Raw genomic sequence first — 22109 nt, forward strand, 5'->3', positions numbered from 1 at the left:
AGATGTCACTTGCTGACATCATTGATTACTACTAGTGAAATCTGTGAATGAGCACAGAGGTCACATGGTACAAGGCTATTCACAACAGCCTTCTACTGTGACAAGCTGTGACTAATCACAGCTCACACAGTATTTCTCAATGGCTGCAAGAATGCAGCCATAGAGAAGGAGAAATTATTGCTTTTAGAGCCTTTATGGGTGTAAAAGCAATCAGTGTAAAAAAAAAAATCTTCATCACCCCCCACAAGTAGTACAGTGTCACTATGGTGACATTGTACTGCTAGGGTGACAGTATATAAAAAAAACACATAAATAATAATATAAAAAAAAAAATAAAAATGTAAACAGATTTTTTAAAAATTATAATGTTTGGTTATAAACTAATTTGGGTTATTTTTTTTTTTACTAAAAAGATAGCTGAATACATTTTGGCCACGATTTATGAAGAAAGATTATTTATTTGCAAAATTTTATAAGAAAAACACAATTTTTTCAAAATGTCTGGACTTTTTCATTTATACAGCAAAAAAATAAAAATCCCAGTGGTGAATAAATATCACCAAAATAAAGTTTTATCTGTCTCAAAAAAATGCTAAAAAATTCATATAGGTACAGTGGTGCATGACCGCGCAATTGTCAAAGTGTGATAGCACTGAAAGCTGAAAATTGGCCCGGACAGGAAGGGGGTGAAAGTGTCCAGATTTGAAGTGGTTAATGGGGAGCGGGGGACAAAGGCTTAAAGCAGAACTTCCCCTTTTGGGTGGAGCTCTGCTTTAAAGTCTAGGGCATTCCGTTCTTTCAGTGCCTTTAGTATGTCCCCACACGTGAAAGTCAAAGTTTCAAATAATAATTCACCCACTTATCAGGACATACCTATATCTGTCTTAGAAAATGTACCGTCACGCCAGCCAGCCAGCACTCAATCGAAAGTTTGAAAGCTGACTTCTGACAGTTTGCTGGGACAGCCGTGTGTGCTGTAAACTCGCCCATCTCTTCTACTTTACATTAGCAGTCGGACGTCAAATGCTAACAGGCACCAGCAGAGGGAGCTCAACCAAAAATTATTCTGGTCCCGTGTTTTCCGGGTTCCACTCTTTCTGCTGTATACTTGGTTGCCTGTCATGGTGGAAGTGGTTGAGTGTTCTTAGCAGGTGGGATTTGACAAGGCCAACGGGATGTCAGAGAATAGGCGGCAGTTCTGGAAGAGAAGTTCCAAAGTACCGGGAAGGTTCGTTCACAGTGAACTGTGTGTCGTGTAAATGTCAGCCAAGCAGTAACTGTTTCGCTGTTCTAGTCTTCTGTCTTGTTGGCTTCGAATATTTATGACCCCAAAAGAGGTTCTGAGTGTCTTGTTTATCTGTATTTATCTTTTTTTTCAGTATACTGCCTGTATATGGTGCCCAGCAACCACCACTAGATAAGAGGTAAGGTTTTTTGTTTCTCTTTTCTGGTCGTTCCATCTGATTTCCTAGAATTGATACAAACGTGTAAGTGTTGTGAACACTCTTGTCTGTGTGCATCTACAAGACCCAGTGTGCTTTTCTCATATGTCTGGGTAACTAAAAGCCCCACACATTTCACTTGTCTCAGTGAGCACATAGCAAAGCATGATTCTCAGTTGAAATATCTACAAAATACATTGAAATGGAACTAAATCCTCTATTCTTTGCAGTTAAGAATTGGTCTGCAGTTGCCATGGTTCTGCACAGGTGATCAGTTATGACACCATCCATTTGATAGCTTGACAGTTCTGTTGAATTTACAAGCTACTGTGACAGTTCTCATTCACAACATGCCTTGAATGTAAGGGCTGGTTCACACCAGGTCAAAAATGCACAGGAATATGCTGTGCGATTCACATATGGCTCTGTACGGTTTGTCTAGCCCAATCATTTTGAGTTGGCTCAAATCGCACTGTGCTAAAAGTAGTGCATGCACTATTTAAAAAGCACTGTAACCTGTGTTTGGGTTGTCATTACATTTTATTGTTGACACCTGCTGCAAACCACAAAAGTAGTGAGTTTTGCATGCGGGTTCAATTGCTCAGGAACGCACAGCGTGTTCCTGTGCGATTCTAGTGCAGGCATGGTGTGAACAAGCACGAACTGTTATAGGAAACTGTTAAAATGAAGGGTTTAACCACCTGTCAACTATGATTATGTGGCAGGTACAGGGGCGCACAACATGCCGTTCCTGTATCCACCGGACACTGTGGATCACTCTTACCAGTACCTGGCCGCTATGAGCAGCCAGGGTATTGTGATCATTAGTCATAGCGATCACCTGATTACAGTGTAAATAAAACAGTCATGAATGGTTACCATTCATCACTGCTTGCTTAGTGTTGTGAAGATGTGATTGGCTCACAGCTGTTACATGGTATCTGACTACCTGTACCTTGAGATTAGCTTAACAGCAGCTAAGCTGTCATGAATGTTACCCTATTCATGACAGCTAAAACTGTTACTTATGACAGTGAACATCACTGTTGTAAACCATAACCGTTTAGAAAAAAAAATCCCTGAACCCCCAAAGTAGTACAGTGTCACTATAGTGATACTGACAATTGCACGGTCATGCAACGCTGTACCCAAATGAAATGTATGTCCTTTTTTCCCCCACAAATGGAGCTTTCTTTTGGTGGTATTTGATTGCCTCTGTGTTTTTTAATTTTTTGCATTATAAACAAAAAAGACCTTCAATTTTGAAAAAAAAAAACAACAATAATATTTTTAAATGTAATTATTGGCTTTTTTTTTCTTCACTATAGCTCACCGAATCAGCTGTTAATTTTCCCCCCAGCTAAAAGAAACAAAGTTTCCTTTTAGTTAATTTCATGAGTTAAAAGAAACAATATTTTCTTTTAGTGTCTTTCCCGAGATAAAAGAAACAAAGTTTCTTATAGCTCTGGGGAAAGTGACAGCTAATTCTGTGAGCTATAGTGCAGAAAAAAAAGCCAGCAATTGCAGTAAAAATCTGCACTGGCATAGAGTGACAGCCAGTGAGGGAGCCTCTCTGTATATACTGCTCCTTTCACTGTATACATTGCCCCCCCCCCCCCACCCCCTACAAAGAGGACCTGTTACCTGTATGCTATCACATAAGGGACTACTGGTCCCCTATGTGATAGTAATAAAATCATAAGTTGAAAAAAAAAATATACATGAAAGTAGAAAAAATGACAACAAAAAATTAGCCTCCCCACATACGCAGACATTTCAGTTTCGGTTCGGTTTTCGGCCACATGCTTTCTGGGTTTTCGGTATTGATTTCGGCAACAGAATTTTCATTTTGGTGCACCACTATTTTTGACTTTTTGCTATAAAACATATCCAGTAAAAAATGTACAAAATCAAATTTCGTCATAAATTTCAGCTCCAAGGAGCAGGGCCCTCCTATCCCTCTTGTATTGAACTGTATTGTTGCTGTATTGTCTCCCTTTTATATTGTAAAGCGCTAAGCAAACAGTTGGCGCTATATAAATCCTGTATAATAATAAAGTTAGGCCAAAATGTGTTTTCTGCAACGTGTGCAAAAAAAAAAATTACAATTTGTGTAAATTAATAGGTTTACATGAAAGTTATAGCGTCTACAAATACATACTGGAATTTGTTAATAAAAAACACTGACACTGTACTAATGACAATGGGCAGGGGTTAACATCTGGGGTGATCAAAGGGTTAACTGTGTGTTTTTTTTTTTTTTGTTTTTTTTTTCCCCTGTGTGCTGTGGTCTACTAGGGAGGCATGCTGTTTTGTATTGCACTGCTATGCAGAGCTGACAGGGAAGAGATCAGTATTGTTTACATACAGACCTCTCCCCCGTCAGTTCCTGGGCGATCGCCTGGTGCTGGCAGGGAAACTCTGACCTGGACCCGGTGATTGACAGCTGTAGCTGTCAATGGCGGTGCGGGTACGGCGGCGTACGCATCCCCTACCCGGAAATGCAAGTCACATGTGTATATATACAGTGGGGATCGAAAGTTTGGGCACCCCAGCTAAAAATTTGTATTAATGTGCATAAAGAAGCCAAGGAAAGATGGAAAAATCTCCAAAAGGCATCAAATTACAGATTAGACATTCTTATAATATGTCAACAAAAGTTAGATTTTATTTCCATCATTTACACTTTCAAAATAACAGAAAACAAAAAAATGGTGTCTGCAAAAGTTTGGGCACCCTGCAGAGTTAATATCTTGTACTGCCCCCTTTGGCAAGTATCACAGCTTGTAAACGCTTTTTGTAGGCAGCCAAGAGTCTTTCAATTCTTGTTTGAGGTATCTTTGCCCATTCTTCCTTACAAAAGTCTTCCAGTTCTTTGAGATTTCTGGGATGTCTGTCACGCACTGCTCTTTTAAGGTCTATCCATAGATTTTCAATTATGTTGAGGTCAGGAGATTGTGAAGGCCATGGCAAAACCTTCAGTTTACGCCTCTTGATGTAATCACCCGTGGAATTTGAGGTGTGTTTAGGATCATTATCCATTTGTAGAAGCCATCCTGTCTTTATCTTCAGCTTTTTCACAGATGGCATCATGTTACCATCCAAAATTTGCTGAAATTTTATTGAATCCATTTTTCCTTCTACTCGTGAGATGTTCCCTGTGCCACAGGCTGCAACACAACCCCAAAGCATGATTGATCCAACCCCATGCTTAACAGTTGGACAGAGGTTCTTTTCATTAAATTCTGTGCCCCTTCTTCCCCAAACGTACCTTTGCTCATTCCGGCCAAAAAGTTCAATTTTAACCTCATCGGTCCACAGAACTTGTTTTCAAAATGCATCAGGTTTGTCTATATGTTCATTTGCAAAGTTCAAACGATGATTTTTGTGGTGAGGACGTAGAAGAGGTTTTCTTCTGATGACTCTTCCATGAAGACCATATTTGTACAAGTATCTCTTTATAGTGGAATAGTGTACCACAACTCCAGTGTCTGCCAGATCTTTTTGGAGGGATCGTGCAGTCAAACGTGGGTTTTGAATTGTTTTTCTCACAATCCTGCGAGCTGTTCTGTCTGATATTTTTCTTGGTCTTCCAGATCTCTCTTTAACTTCCACTGTTCCTGATGACTGCCATTTCTTAATTACATTCCGAACAGAGGATATTGACATCTGAAAACGCTTTGCTATCTTCTTATAGCCTTCTCCAGCTTTGTGAGCGTCGACTATTTTCAGTTTCAGTTTTCTAGACAACTGCTTAGAAGAACCCATGGTGCTGATTGTTGGGGCAAGGTCAGATGAGTCTGGGCATTTAAAACCTTTTGAGATTGACATCACCTGGTCTTCCCAGACGATGATTGAGAACAATCTATGACACTGGCAGGTCTCAGCTTGGCAAAGGGGGCAGTGCATGCTATAAATTCTGCAGGGTGCCCAAACTTTTGCAGACACCATTTTTTTGTTTTCTGTTATTTTGAAAGTGTAAATGATGGAAATAAAATCTAACTTTTGTTGACATATTATAAGAATGTCTAATCTGTAATTTGATGCCTTTTGGAGATTTTTCCATCTTTCCTTGGCTTCTTTATGCACATTAATACAAATTTTTAGCTGGGGTACCCAAACTTTCGATCCCCACTGTACGTGAGTTTGAGCAGCCCTTCCACCCTGTAGCAGAAGTTCTGCTGTAGGGCGGTTGGGAAGCGTTTAAAAATAATAATTTTTTTAAAACTGTCACCAGTCGGTATACCTGATCACCGTCACACCGGTCATATAATGATGCTGTATTGCATTGGTGCCAGTATGTATATAAAAAGAAAAATTAAAAAATTTAAAAATGGGAAAATGTATTTAATTTCTTCATTTTCCAAAAACTTTACACAAAAAAAAAAAACAACTTCAAAATACTCGCCATACCTATTACTAAATACCTCAGACTGTATACTTTCCAAAAATGGGTCATTTGGGGGTATTTGTACACACACACACACACTTTTTTTTACCAAAGACATGTAGCAGAATACATTTTGGCATACATTTATGAAGAAATTGGATTTTTTTTTATTGGATATGTTTTATAACAAAGTGGAAAATACAGTTTTTTTTTCTAAATTTTCAGTCTTTTTTTCATTTATATAATAAATCAAATGCCACCATCAGAAAACTCTGTTTGTGAGGAACAGGTGATATAAATTTAATTTGGGCACATTGCTTCATAACCGCCAATGCCAATTGCCAAGTAAGGTAGCGCAGTGTGGCATAGCAAACTCATTCAATGGTCATGAAGGGGGTAAAACCTTCTCTAGGTCAAGGACAGTGTTGCCTTTAAGAAGAAGTATATGCAATTTTTTTCCCATTTTGGATAGGGCAAGGGGAGGTTATAACCCCTGTTAAATTTGTTTTTTTTTTTTTTTTTGGCTATTGCGGATATTTCCCTTCACTTCCTGTCCCATAGCCAAAAAGTGCATGGAAATACCTGCAAGTTAACCCAGGTCACCAGAACTAGTGTCCTCATTGGAAGATTTCCCCTCTATTACTTTTCTGGGGACAACCCAAAATTTGGGATTTTCTTTTACTTTCACTTTCATTGATCATGGTAAATGGGAACAAGAGAGCGAGTCTCCTAATAGGGGCACAGACAGCAATAAAAACTATCATGCATTCTAATCTCTTACTATTCTATCTATTTATCTAAAACAAAAACAAAATTTTTTGGCTTTAGTTATACTTTTTAAAGTGATATTAACCCTTTCGCTGCCAGAGCCGGTTTTCCTTTTTTTGCACACGTGTGTAAAAAATAATTTTAGGCCTGAAGATTACACAAAAACCCCCAAACATATATTTTCTGAAGGCAGACACCCCAGAGAATAAAATAGTGGTAGTTCCAATTTTTTATGTTACACGAGATTACTGCAAAGGTCAAAGAATCAAAAAATTTCAGTAAAAAACACACTGAAGCAAATTTTGAGGCAAACAAGTGCAATAATTTGCACACATTTTTAGTGAAATATAAAATATGAGGTTGCACAGAGTAAATAGATACCCAACATGCCAAACTTTAAATTTGTGTTCACCTATAAAATGTCAACAAACTTCAGTACCTTATATTTTCTATAGGTGACGCTTCAAAAGCCCCTATAGGTTATCAGTTTAGCTTTAGCTTTATGGAGGAGGTCTTCTGCTAGATTTATTGTGCAGCAATATGTAACCTGTATCTCCATCGTTGTTTTCACGTGTAGGCCCCCTCACATATACGCATGTTTGTACTAGCGTACATGTGGGTGTGGGGGGGTCCTCAAAAATTTTTTTTTTTTTTTTGGGGGGGGGATGTTATTGTGAGGGTGTAACCTTATTTATTTTCTGCAATTTTAAGTTTTACTTTACCATATAATAAAAAATAAGTAAAAAATTTTAATTGACCCTTTTTTTTTTTTCTTTAAATCACACGGGACACCAGGGACTGGTAGCTGGGGCTTTGGAAGCGATTGGCGGCAGTTCAGCCGCCCAACTCCCTCCATATGACAGGAATCTGCCTGTCCATTTTATACAAAATCCTGGTGGCTACAGCCACTGGATGTTGTATAGAACCCCCCGGCTGTCAGGTCCGTATGATGTATGGACCTGGTAGCAAAAGGGTTAAAGCATCTAAGTAAAAAACAAGCAAACATGTCATACTTATTCTCCTCTTCTTGGGTCTCCTGCTGGAGTTTCTGGGTCCTCTCCCCTGCCCAGTGCGTATTATGGGGGCACTGGTATGTGTTCGCTCCTGAGCCAGTTCTGTGTCGAGACACACGGCATGGCTCAGCCCTTCCCCTTGCTCTCTCCTGACTAGCTGTGTTTGACAGCAGTGAGAGCCAGTGGCTCCCCCTGCTGTGTCTCAGCCAATGAGAAGAGAGGCACAGGAGAGAAGAGAGGCTCCCCATGTACAATGCTGGATCGAGAGGGGTCTCAGGTAAGTATTAGGCTGTGGGGGCAGCAACACACAGAAGGTTTTTTTTTTACCTTCATGTATAGAATGCATGAAGGTAAAAAATTCTTCAGGCTTTACAACCACTTTAAAGGCATGCCTAAGGTGATAACTGTCAAAGTCGTTGAATAAAATGGGCAGGGAAGTACAAGCTGGTCCAGGTGGTAGCTGGATATTCTGCTCAGGGGGCTGGCAGACCGCACAGCACAGAAGATGGAACCCTTTGAATGAGTTTGCGATAACTTACTGCACAGTTTTATTGCAGTAATTACTGCATATTTTGGAAATTTAACACATTCAGCGAGTGAATGTTACTTGTGAGTCACAAAAGATAAATAAATAAATTACTTCTTACTCTTATTGTGGATCGCTGGCATCAATACATATCCTCATAATCGTGTTAATCAACCAAAAAATAATAAAATCATAAAATGCCGCGCTCCAAAATTATATTACCATATCAATCAATATGCAATACTATATAACCATAATTAAATCATCAATTCTGTGTATAATACCCTGTGTGCCTTGTAAAAAATATTATAACGTGAATTGAATAAATATAATACAAGTGCCAATCCAAATTAGAAATGTCAAATAAATGGTGAAAGTCCAAGTAAAGATGATCCAAATAATGTCTACAATCTTTGTGAACTCCTTCAGATTATAATAGTGCTAAGCGCTCACCTCCATGAAAGTCTAATACATATAGGCAAACATAACTTTGCGTCTTTAAATGTATTAAGATGTTTTGCAACCTCTATGCCTTGAAGTACTGCTGGGCAATGGATATCTCCTGAAGTCTCCCAGATGATCCAATCCTCTTTTGCAGGTATGGCTACAAGGATCTCTCCCTCCTTATGCTATAGGATGACTCCTCCATCCCTCCGTTTTCTCATCGTTTTAGTAACAGATGTGTATATATAAGAGAAATAAAATATAGTGCCTTATCCTTTAAAAAGATGTTTATTGTGTGCCAAGTAAAAGTGTGCACTCACATTTTTAAAATGTATAACAAGCTTATAAATATCCTCTGTGTGTCTGCCGCACACAGCCTATACTCGCCGTCTATGTTCGGGTGACGTCAGAGCCCCTCCCCTATACGTTGCGCCACCGGGTCTCGTGGCTTCGTCAGGGGGATGTGATTTTACTGGGCACACAATAAACATCTTTTGCACTGCAGCTCAGTAACATGAATCTTTCTGCCTGGCCACTGTGCCTGTCACACAGACAAGCTTATAGAAAAGGAATTTTGTTTTTGCGTGGGTGAAGACTGATGGGGAACTCTGAGACGAGTTTCCCCAACAGGTCTGCCTTGATGTTGATTGACAGCTGACGGCCGTGGGCAGATTAGTCTCTCAGAATCTTCATCAGGCTCCACCTACTCACAAAAAAAACGTAAAGCCAGCGCTTCCCAAGTGCTACTACAGGCAACAAATCTTTCCTCTGGTCTGTTTTCCCTTTTTATCTCAATTACTCTGAGGTCCTGATTATTTATTGTTTTTTTCAAACTCTGAATAGTACAACGTACATGCTGACACTCCCTCCCTTTAGTGTAAGCCCACAGGGGATAACAGTACTTTTATGTTGCAGCTTATTTTTCCAGCAGACCCCCTCCATTGTGGTGTTGTGTGTCCCTGTGTCATGTCTCTGAATGTTAACATCAAACTCATTATAAAGAGAACTGGAAAAAAAGGCGCTGTGGAAAATGCTCTCAGACAAGCACCTTAGTGAAGGTGCATCTTTATTGGGTGAGATAAAGTAGCAAGTATAATAAAATTAACCAGCCTGAAGTGGACAGTGTGATTCCAATGGACGGCCCGTCCGCTCTGAGGGGAGCTGAGATCAAAGAATGCTCCTGTCGACTTCAAATCACGTGGTGTCAGCGTACCAGCGTCCTGGGTGGTGTCACCATGGCAAACGAAGGCAGTGTCCGGCGTTGGCTTCAGCTGGGAGCATATGTGGGGTTACCAAGACGACATGTTTCGCGCAGTTGCGCTTTGTCAAGTCACTGGTAACCATGGCCGGCGGCCATTATATAGAAGACCATTAAAGGGAAGGCTGGCTGAGTGTAATTAGCAGGGGATGGGGTGTCAATCAGAGCGGACGGCTCGTCCTGAAGCAATGCTGAATACAAATTTAAAGGTACAGATTGAAAGTTATAAAAAATGATATGTATAAAAACAATAGCATTGGAAAGCATGATATACTTTCATCTTTAGTGAAATAAAGGTAATACAATAACAAAAAAAAAAAAAAAAAACAAAAAAAAAAAACAAAAAAAAAAAAAAAAAAAAAAAACACACACAAGTTAAAAATGACATCGCTGGTTCATGGAAGCTATGTCAAAAATTGCGTTTACAGTGAGGTAATTATGGGTATATGGGCAAAGAAGGGAGTAGGGAGAAGTGAATGCTAGGCATATGAAAATGACTGTATCAAAGGTATATGAAAATGACTGTATAAAAAGGTATGACTAAAAGGAATATAATAAAATCAATCCTGGTATCAAATTAGGTAGCTCATATGTTCATAATTAAATAAATATAATAGATGCGTAATAACATGTATTCGTAATTGAGTGCACAGAATATATACATGGTGACAGTGCAGATTAAAAAACAAGGATTAAAAGAAGACAATACTGTATGTAATAAAAAAAAAAAAAAAAAAAAAAAAAAAAACACACTGGAGGATCCTAGTTCCGGGGACTAGAAGTCAAACTTGTTAAATAATGCTATGGATTTCAAGATCCTCATTGAGACCATTGGGGGTCATAGAACCTAATTTGTAGATCCAGAACGTCTCTCTCTTACACAAACGGGCTAGTCTTTCATTGTCAGTAAATGTACCCTTTGGAATATGTTCGATTGCTAAGACCTCAAGAAGACTGAAATTATTTTGATGGGATTGCAAAAAGTGCCTAGGGACACTATGCTTATCGCATCCATCTCTTATAAGTCTTCTGTGCTCCCCTATGCGTTTGCGTAGAGGGCGTGTGGTTCGGCCTACATATAGGAGCTTACACGGGCATGTGAGAACGTATATGACGTGGTCAGTTGCACACGTTATAAACTGACGAATGTGGTAGCTGTTGCCCTGGGAGTCCAAAAACTGTGATCTACCATGGGTGATGGACTGACAGGTGAGACAACCTCTTTTGTTGCATCTGTAGATACCAATTCTGTCGTCAAATGTAGGAAGGGGGCCGTTGTCTATGTAGGTGGACAGTGACATTTTGCTTGGGGCTAGAATGTTTTTCAAACAACGGGCTCTCTTGAAAGTTACTTGTGGGGCGCGTGGGAGATTAGGCGCTAATCTAGGATCTAATTGTAAAATGTGCCAGTGTTTGCGAATGATGTTTGTAATATCACGATGTGATGTGTTGAAACCAGTGATGAACCTAACCGAGTTAGACTGGTCACGGGCCTGAGTGTATGTTCGGTCTATCAATACGCTATGTTTGGTATATGCGTTTTTTATAAGGGAAGGGGGATAGCCTTTCTCAGAAAACTTTTTTGAAAGGAGAGAACCTTGTTCTTGGTAATCACATAATTTTGAACAGTTCTTCCTTAGTCTTTGGAATTGGCCACTGGGAATATTATTTTTCCAGGCTGGATGGTGACAGCTAGAATAGTGTAGATATGGGTTCCCACTAGTGGGTTTGGTGTAATTTGTACTACAAATTTCATTATCTGTGACTGACAAAACCAAGTCTAAAAAGATTATATCTTGAGAGTTAAAAACATGAGTAAAAGAAAGTCCAAGGTAGTTTGAATTGCAATATGCGACGAAAGATAAAAATTCGTTCAAATCACCATCCCAGATTAATAAAATGTCATCAATATAGCGCCCAAAAAAAATGATATATTTGGCAAAGGGGTTGTTTATTTGTATATATTGTTTCTCCCAAAAGCCCATTGTGAGATTGGCGTAACAAGGGGCGAAATTCGCTCCCATCGCAGTCCCTTTAGTTTGCAAGTAAAATTGGTCAAGGAATGTAAAATAATTATGGGTAAGGCAAAATTCTGTACATTCAATAATAAATTTGGCTTGGGTGGAGTTGATAGAACTTTCAGAAGATAAGAAATATTGAAGAGCCTGTAGGCCTATGTGGTGGGGGATTGATGTGTATAAGGAAGTTACATCAAGTGATGCCCAATGATACCCATGTTTCCACTGATAATGGCTGAGGATTTCTATCACATGACTGGAGTCTCTGATGTATGACGGCAATTGTACAACTAATGGTTGGAGAAAATGGTCGATGTATTTAGAAAGGCCATTAGTGAAACTATTGGTGCTTGCAATAATAGGACGGCCAGGGGGATGTGTAGTAGATTTGTGTATTTTTGGCAAATGATAAAAATATGGGGTACTACAAATAGGGGGAAGGAGAAAAGACTTTTCTCTCTTATTAATTACGCTATCATTATAGGCTTTGTCAATGAGTAATTTGAGGGCTATTTGATATTCTGGTAAGGGATCTGCCTTTAGTAACTGATATGTATCGATATCGGAAAGGAGACGAATGGACTCATTGATGTAATCACTGGTGTGTTGTACAACAAGACTTCCTCCTTTATCAGCTTGCTTGATGACAATGTTTTTATTGTTCTCTAAGTCTTTTAGGGCTTGTGCTTCGGAATTGCTCATGTTATAACTGATAGGTGGCTTATTGCACAAGCTGAGAAGATCTTTATAAGCTGCCTGGTAGAAGGTCTCAATGTATGGTCCCTTGGACTGTACTGGAAAGAAACTGGATTTGGATTTAAAACTGGTGTGAATGATATCTGGGTCTAAGGAAATCTTAGGTGTTTGCATGTTAGAAGGATGGCTTTCCATCCATAGATCCTCTAGCATCTGGACTAATATTCTATCATCTTCTAGATGATACCAACATAGCGTATTGATAGACCGAACATACACTCAGGCCCGTGACCAGTCTAACTCGGTTAGGTTCATCACTGGTTTCAACACATCACATCGTGATATTACAAACATCATTCGCAAACACTGGCACATTTTACAATTAGATCCTAGATTAGCGCCTAATCTCCCACGCGCCCCACAAGTAACTTTCAAGAGAGCCCGTTGTTTGAAAAACATTCTAGCCCCAAGCAAAATGTCACTGTCCACCTACATAGACAACGGCCCCCTTCCTACATTTGACGACAGAATTGGTATCTACAGATGCAACAAAAGAGGTTGTCTCACCTGTCAGTCCATCACCCATGGTAGATCACAGTTTTTGGACTCCCAGGGCAACAGCTACCACATTCGTCAGTTTATAACGTGTGCAACTGACCACGTCATATACGTTCTCACATGCCCGTGTAAGCTCCTATATGTAGGCCGAACCACACGCCCTCTACGCAAACGCATAGGGGAGCACAGAAGACTTATAAGAGATGGATGCGATAAGCATAGTGTCCCTAGGCACTTTTTGCAATCCCATCAAAATAATTTCAGTCTTCTTGAGGTCTTAGCAATCGAACATATTCCAAAGGGTACATTTACTGACAATGAAAGACTAGCCCGTTTGTGTAAGAGAGAGACGTTCTGGATCTACAAATTAGGTTCTATGACCCCCAATGGTCTCAATGAGGATCTTGAAATCCATAGCATTATTTAACAAGTTTGACTTCTAGTCCCCGGAACTAGGATCCTCCAGTGTGTTTTTTTTTTTTTTTTTTTTTTTTTTTTTTTTTTTTTATTACATACAGTATTGTCTTCTTTTAATCCTTGTTTTTTAATCTGCACTGTCACCATGTATATATTCTGTGCACTCAATTACGAATACATGTTATTACGCATCTATTATATTTATTTAATTATGAACATATGAGCTACCTAATTTGATACCAGGATTGATTTTATTATATTCCTTTTAGTCATACCTTTTTATACAGTCATTTTCATATACCTTTGATACAGTCATTTTCATATGCCTAGCATTCACTTCTCCCTACTCCCTTCTTTGCCCATATACCCATAATTACCTCACTGTAAACGCAATTTTTGACATAGCTTCCATGAACCAGCGATGTCATTTTTAACTTGTGTGTGTTTTTTTTTTTTTTTTTTTTTGTTTTTTTTTTTTGTTTTTTTTTTTTTTTGTTATTGTATTACCTTTATTTCACTAAAGATGAAAGTATATCATGCTTTCCAATGCTATTGTTTTTATACATATCATTTTTTATAACTTTCAATCTGTACCTTTAAATTTGTATTCAGCATTGCTTCAGGACGAGCCGTCCGCTCTGATTGACACCCCATCCCCTGCTAATTACACTCAGCCAGCCTTCCCTTTAATGGTCTTCTATATAATGGCCGCCGGCCATGGTTACCAGTGACTTGACAAAGCGCAACTGCGCGAAACATGTCGTCTTGGTAACCCCACATATGCTCCCAGCTGAAGCCAACGCCGGACACTGCCTTCGTTTGCCATGGTGACACCACCCAGGACGCTGGTACGCTGACACCACGTGATTTGAAGTCGACAGGAGCATTCTTTGATCTCAGCTCCCCTCAGAGCGGACGGGCCGTCCATTGGAATCACACTGTCCACTTCAGGCTGGTTAATTTTATTATACTTGCTACTTTATCTCACCCAATAAAGATGCACCTTCACTAAGGTGCTTGTCTGAGAGCATTTTCCACAGCGCCTTTTTTTCCAGTTCTCTTTATCATGCATATGATTAACAAGGCAGCAGTGGTGAGCTCATGATTAACTGTTCACATGTTTCCACCTGGAGTGGCCTCTCTGCGCTCATTTGTATGAGTTTTCCCATCAAACTCATTGCAGCTTCTCTCCTACCAGCCTTGCTTTCTGTGTTAGGTCTGTGAGAATCTGGCACTTAACCACTTCCAGTCCGGACACTTTTACCCCCTTCCTGACCAGGGCAATTTTCAGCTTTCAGCGCTATCACACTTTGAATGACAATTGCGCGGTCATGCAACACTGAACCCAAATGAATTTTTTACCATTTTTTTGAGACTCCAAAAATTTAGAAAAAAAAGTGTTTTTCTTATAAAATTTTGCAAATAAATAATTTATCATAAATATTGGTCATTTTTTTATTTTATTTTATTTTTTTTATATTATTTATTTATTTTTTTACATACTGTCACCCTAGCAGTACAGTGGCACCATGGTGACACTGTACTACTTTTGGGGGTTGATAAATATTTTTTTTTTTTTTTTTTTTTTACACGGGTTGCTTTTTCACCCATATAGGATGTAAAAGCAATAATTTCTCTTTCTCTCTGTCTGCATTCTTGCAGCCATTGAGAACTACTGAGTGAGCTGTGATTGGTCACAGCTTGTCACATGGTACAAGGCTGTTGTGAATAGCCTTGTACCATGTGACCTCTGTGATCATTCACAGATTTCACACGTAGTAAGCAATGATGTCACAAGTGACATCTTGCTTACTACTTTGCATGTGATCACTGATTGGCCAATCAGTGATCACATGATCGGGACCTCGTACAGAGGTCCCGTCCGACGATCGGTGTTTCACTGTGTCCGGAGGACACAGCGGGCACCGGATCGCGGTGCTGCGCGCTCCCGGGGAGCGCGCACAAGCAGGGTGCAGTGAGGCCGTTTATAAACGGCCAATCGACCCTGCAGTGCCACCGTCTGGCCGTTTATATACAACGGCCAGTCGGGAGGTGGTTGAGGTACCATTATACCCTGCAAGGCTTACGCAGCAGAGAAGACATGGAGGCATGTCCTATCATTGTCCAAAAATGACCATTGCGATATTTAAGTGATGACAGAAGCAGTATTACCGCCCCTTTATTTACATTACTATTTACATGTGGGGCTGGGGATGAGTCCTCAATTGCTAGGAAACTGGCAGCTGCTGGCAACCACAAGAAATTCATGACAGCTTCCCATCACAAAATGCCTCACTCTGAGCACTGGTGTTTTTCTGTATGACAACTCGGAGTTGGTCTTTAATTACCACCAGTTTCTTTTTCTTTTCTTTTTTTTGTGAATTGGAGGTAATTTTTTAATCTGTTGCTGGTAGTAAGATGTACCTGAATCTGGTGCACTTGTCTGTACTGGTACTAAAACTGGCACAGTGCTTTCATGAATTAGATGTAGGCCAATGTTAAAGAGGCCTATTATCACTTTGATGAATCTCCCCCAATGTCTTCATGTTGTATCGTTACAGTTTTCTCTTTGGTCGATCACGGGTGCATGTACATCATACTAAGAATAAGAAAGCCTCCAGTTTTCATGAATTTGCAAGGAATACAAGTGATGCATGGGACATTAATGACGATGAAAGTGAAGAAGTTTTGCACTCCATATCATGTGAAGCTAAAATGGCTGATGTTAATGATGTAGATATCATACCTCACTGCCGACTACAGGAAGAAAACACAAACCAGTCTGTTACAAAGTCTGCCAGTGAAGATCAACTGCACAGAGTCACTGCAGGTGAGTAACAATAGATATATTAATATCACCCTGGAGAAAGTAAAATGATACCATCTGCTTAACCATTCAGCCCCCGCAACATACCTGTATGTCGCCAGGTTGAAGGGATTATACCAAGATTATGTCTGCAGCAACAGGCTATCCCAGTATCTTTTTTTCTTTCTTTTTTTGCTGGGCTTTAATGTAAAAATGATCCCAGTGACTAATTAGTCACTGGATCGCTTTTACAGGAGGCGAAAGGGGGTCCTCCCCCATCCTGATGCCTTCTCAGGCTCTCCTGTCCCAGGACTGAAGCCAGCGGCTGCCCATAACAATGACTGATGACCACAATGTCTCCAATCATCTCTGTGGAGTATGAAACAATGAGTATTGTGTCACTTCTGGTTTTGCCAGGATGTAAACAAATGACTACTGGCTTGTAAAAGCATCAGATCAAACTTGTGTAACCAGACCTCCACCAGCACCAGACCTCTTGAGTAACTCTTAACTAATGACATGTAAAGGCTTTTAAACAGTCGCCTATGGATAATTTAGTTAGTTGCCATTCCATGAGCATGTACAGTATCTCAAAGAAGTGAGTACACCCATCACATTTTTGTAAATATTTTATTATATCTTTTCATGTGACAACACTGAGGGAATGACATTTTTCTACAATGTGAAGTAGTGAGTGTACAGCTTGTATAACAGTGTAAATGTTCTGTCCCCTCAAAATAACAACACACAGCCATTAATGTCTAAACCTCTGGCAACAAAAGTGAGTACACCCCTAAGTGAAACTGTCTAAATTGGGTCCAAAGTGTCAATATTTTGTGTGGCCACCATTATTTTCCAGCACTGCCTTAACCCTCTTGGGCATGGAGTTCACCAGAGCTTCACAGGTTGCCACTGGAGTCCTCTTCCACTCCTCCATGATGACTTCACAGAGCTGGCGGAGGTTAGAGAACTTGAACCCCTCCACCTTCCATTTGAGGGTGCCCTACAGATGCTCAATAGGGTTTAGGTCTGGAGACCTGCTTGGCCAGTCCATCACCTTAACCTCAGCTTCTTTAGCAAGGTAGTGGTTGTCTTGGAGGTGTGTTTGGGTCGTTATGTTGGAATACTGCCCTGCAGCCCAATCTCCGAAGGGAGGGGATCATGCTCTGCTTCAGTATGTCACAGTACATGTTGGCATTCATGGTTCCCTCAGTGAACTGTAGCTCCCCAGTCCTGGCAGCACTTATGCAGACCCAGACCATGACACTCCCACCACCATGCTTGACTGTAGGCAAGACACACTTGTCTTTGTACTCCTCACCTGGTTGCCGCCATACATGCTTGACACCATCTGAACCAAATAAGTTTATCTTGGTCTCATCAGACCACAGGACATGGTTCCAGTAATCCATGTCCTTAGTCTGCTTGTCTTCAGCAAACTGTTTGCGGGCTTTCTTGTGCACCATCTTTAGAAGAGGCTTCCTTCTGGGACAACAGCCATGCAGACCAATTTGATGCAGTATGCGGCGTATATTCTGAGCACTGGCAGGCTGACCCCTCACCCCTTCAACCTCTGCAGCAATGCTGGCAGCACTCATACATCTATTTCCCAAAGACAACCTCTGGATATGACGCTGAGCACGTGCACTCAACTCCTTTGGTCGACCATGGCGAGGTCTGTTCTGAGTGGAACCTGTCAAACCTCTGTATGGTCTTGGCCACCGTGCTGAAGCTCAGTTTCAGGGTCTTGGCAATCTTCTTATAGCCTAGGCCATCTTTATGTAGAGCAACAATTCTTTTTTTCAGATCCTCAGAGAGTTCTTTGCTATGAGGTGCCATGTTGAACTTCCAGTGACCAGTATGAGAGAGTGAAAGCGATAACACCAAATTTAACCAACTGCTCTCCATTCACACCTGAGACCTTGTAACACTAATGAGTCACATGACACTGGGGAGGGAAAATGGCTAATTGGGCCCGATTTGTACATTTTCACTTAGGGGTGTACTCACTTTTGTTGCCAGCGGTTTAGACATTAATGGCTGTGTGTTGAGTTATTTTGAGGGGACAGCAAATTTACACTGTTATACAAGCTGTACACTCACAATGTAGCAAAGTGTCATTTCTTCAGTGTTGTCACATGAAAAGATATATAATAAAATATTTACAAAAATATGGAGGTGTACTCACTTCTGTGAGATAATGTCATTTTAAAGTGTGACATATTAGATATCTATTTACTTGACATAAAATCTTTTTATATGTTATCAAATAATTGGGTATTATATTGTGTTTTTGTGCATTAAAATTCTTTAAAGTGTACTTTTCTCCCCAAAAATTGCATTTGAAAAATAGCTGTGCAAATCATTTGACATAAAAAATTGCAACACCCACCATTTATTCACTAGGTCCTCTGCTTAAAAATTATATGTTTGGGGGTTGTACTTATTTTTTCAAGCAAAAAAAAATACTGTTTTTTTTTTTTTTGTTTGTTTTTTTAGGAGAGGAATGTCAGAATTGGCCAGGGGCTGAAGTGGTTGAAATGCATGCAAACTAAGAGTTTTATGTATTAGTGTATGTAAACTCTAACAAAAAAATTAAAACCTACCTTTTACTTCCTTATGGTGTGATAAAGTCTAAGTTTAGATATAACTTTTTTTTTTTTAAATCACAAGGGACGGTGTGTACAATTAATTAAGTGTCCCTTAAGCTGATTCTGACTCTTGTAGTTTGAAATCCCCTGAGGCAAAACCCCAAAGCTGTAGTGCTCTGGTGCTGGGGGAGTTAATAGAGCTGAGAGACATGTCACAGGCACTAAATCAAACGTTTGGACAACACCTGCCTTTTCTGCTCCCTCTTTCATTCATAGAAGCTGTACTATAGCTTCCATAAATGAAAAGATATCTACGGATGAAGGATAGATGAATGAATGAAAGATCTGCTTCTTCCATTCACAGAGCACTTTTCCTTCATGGAATCTGTGGTACAGCCAGCTCATCTAAGGAAAAAAAGCTGCAACACGTTTTTAAAATTTTTTTTCTTGGCTTTTGATACACTATATATCAGTAATAGGTTCTGGCAAGAAGCTGAAATTCGGTTTCTGGTCTTGGTGGACTGATTTGGTTTATTGCACACTGATGAACATTGCTTTCAAGATTGGAGCAATACAGTTTGGTTCTGGTTATTTGAACTTTATATGGACTGCATTGGGATTTAGTATGATTATTAACAGATCTTGAGAAGATTGCAATACATGTTGGCACTTTTGTTCAGTTTTTCTTTTTGTTTTCATGTTTCTTGTATTGTTTGATGTTATAATATGTAAAATTTTTATAGCGCTGCCTTTTTTCTTTACATTTTAGTAGTGATGCACTGAAATGAAAATTCTGGTGCCGAAACCGAAAATTCAAAATGCACTTGGCCGAAAACCGAAATGCGCAGTTTTTAAAAATGAATATATATTTTTTTGGAAAAAAATACACTTTGATTAAAAAAAAAAGAAAAAAAAATACATACCCCAATTTTTTGTAAAATATGAAAGAGGATGTTACGGCGAGTAAATAGATACCCAACATGTCACTCTTTAAAATTGTGCACACTTGTGGAATGGCTTGAAACTGCGGTAATTAAAAATCTCCATGGATGATGCTTTAAAAATTTCTACAGGTTAGCAGTGTAAAGTTACAGAGGAGGTCTAGTGTGAGAATTATTGCTCTTGTTCTGACGTTCATGGCGATACCATTTACATATGTTGGCATGACCTACGTATGGGTTCACCACTATGTGCGAGCACGGGGAGGACGGGGACACTTTAACCCCTTCACGCCTAAGGGTAAAACAAATCTAAATGCCTAAGCACAATTTTGCAACGTGTTAGTAAAATCGTACATATCATCACAACTACTTTGTACATCCAGGTGAATTATACCATATTCTTTTCAGGACAAATTGGGCTTTCATTTGGTGGTAAATGGTAATGGATATTGTGACGGTGCGGTGCGTCAGACCCCAGCCCTTCTGAAAAAATCGTTAATGAAGGACCAGCTGATCTTGCACCGAGCTGTCACTTGCGTAACAATGCCACTCTCAGCTGCGCCCTGCACAAAGATTTTCCAGCTCACGGGACCACAATCTATGTGCCAGCAGCCTGAGAGCGATTGTTACTGGGTCAGGTTAATTACGCAATTAACCCTTCACCACCACCTTTTTACAGAGGAGGAGGAAACTCACAAATCTTAGCAGTAACACTATGATATTAGTATAAGCGTCTGTAATACACACTGTCACCCCAGACAGATGTATTCAGAGGATTATTACATTCAGGAACACTCTTCCAGGGACAGGGATATTCAGAGGATTATTACATACAGGAGCACCCTTCCAGAGACAGAGATTCTTTAGTTTGCAATAAAAGCTTTAGAGACAGTTCAACGCTTTTCAGAAAATAGGATTTATTACTAAAAAGGTCAAAATGGTACAATTAAAATATTTACAGAAAGAGGTAACAAAAATATGAAGAGAGCAATAAAACAACAGAGAAATAAAAGAGGAGGTTCAGAAGGCAGATTACTTGCAAAAGTCCTTGGTTTGAGCAGAGACCAATTGTCCGAACAATAGGCTGCTTTGGCTCTCAAGTCTCTTAGATGGTTGCTGATGGATGTTAAAGGAGAGCTCTTTTTTCTCCAGGCTGTCAGTCTTTTTCTATCATCTCAAAGGGGTGTCTCCTGAGAACAAATGGCCAATCATCCCGTTTGGGGATGGGTGTTAGGCGGTAACCAAGGTTATGACCAAATCCCTTACAATTTCATACTACGGTCAATAACCTTCAATAGGTACAGGCAGCATCCTAGAAAATGGCAGATTAATATTTAGAATTATATTCCAAACGCAAAGATATCAAACATAGCATATCCTGCCATGCTGGATAAAAGAGATTGCTTTCTACTCTCTTGTAGGTACTAATATAGTGATGTAAGGTCCCGTGTGACTCATATTAAAATGACCTATCCGAATATATACTTCTTATTAATGTGCCCAGTTCCTGCTGAAGTTTATGAATTTGTATGAAAAATGACTCCTGTGGAATGTACGTTTTATGGCACACTGTAGCTCTAATGGCCTAACAGGTCATGACTGACTGAGTTATTGTTTTACTTTCGAGCAGAGAAAAGTGGTTTTCAAGCAGACCCCCTGGAACCAGACTAATTTAGTGGTTTACAGCAATGGAGCTCATCTGCTGTGTTTTATTTAGGATAAGAGGCCCTTTTGACCTCCGTTCACTTACAGCCTCACATTCCATTCAAAAGGAAGGAGGGAGGACAGGAGAGACAACATGGCTGCGACTTAACAAGATGGCTTGTCATGTACTGCGGCCATGCCTCTATTGCGCACAATCGTCACAGATATCTCCTGATTTTTTTTTTTTATCAAAGGAAAACTGGCCCAAAATAGTAAAAAAAAAATATTTTTTTTTATTTAGCTGTGTGTTTCTTGTTACTACCATAACCTGCCACCAAAGAACAACCCAAAATAAATTCTCCAGCTCTTGACGATCGCAGCGATACCATATGTGTGTATGCTGTTTGTACCCGTAGTACAGGCCAGAAACAATAGTGCACATTTTGTTTTTGTCTTTTTTTTTTTTTTTTTTTTTTTTTTTTAGCCTAAAACCCACTGAGACTGATGCCAAATTTTTTTTTTTTTAATCCTGACCTTGACCCAAACACTAACCCTGGCACTGAACTAGATCAAACCTTGATTTAGGTATTTTTTCTT

The 22109-nt window shown here is 39.7% G+C and overlaps 1 protein-coding gene across 3 annotated transcripts in view; it reads left to right on the top strand.

The window, feature by feature from the left end:
• Window positions 1–1089: 1089 nt before the first annotated feature.
• Window positions 1090–22109, top strand: part of TBC1D22B (TBC1 domain family member 22B) — a 275367-nt gene continuing 254347 nt past the window's right edge. For all 3 annotated transcript variants that reach the window (XM_089677368.1, XM_089677369.1, XM_089677370.1), the window contains exons 1-3: window positions 1090–1228; window positions 1380–1424; window positions 16092–16360. In XM_089677368.1, the coding sequence (XP_089533494.1) occupies window positions 1176–1228; window positions 1380–1424; window positions 16092–16360 (367 nt within the window). In that variant the 5' untranslated portion in view covers window positions 1090–1175. The remainder of the gene's footprint in view (window positions 1229–1379; window positions 1425–16091; window positions 16361–22109) is intronic.

This window comes from Staurois parvus, unplaced genomic scaffold, assembly GCF_062004578.1.
Source record: "Staurois parvus isolate SC_StPar_1 unplaced genomic scaffold, SC_StPar_1.0 ptg000185l, whole genome shotgun sequence".
NCBI classification, from domain to species: domain Eukaryota; kingdom Metazoa; phylum Chordata; class Amphibia; order Anura; family Ranidae; genus Staurois; species Staurois parvus.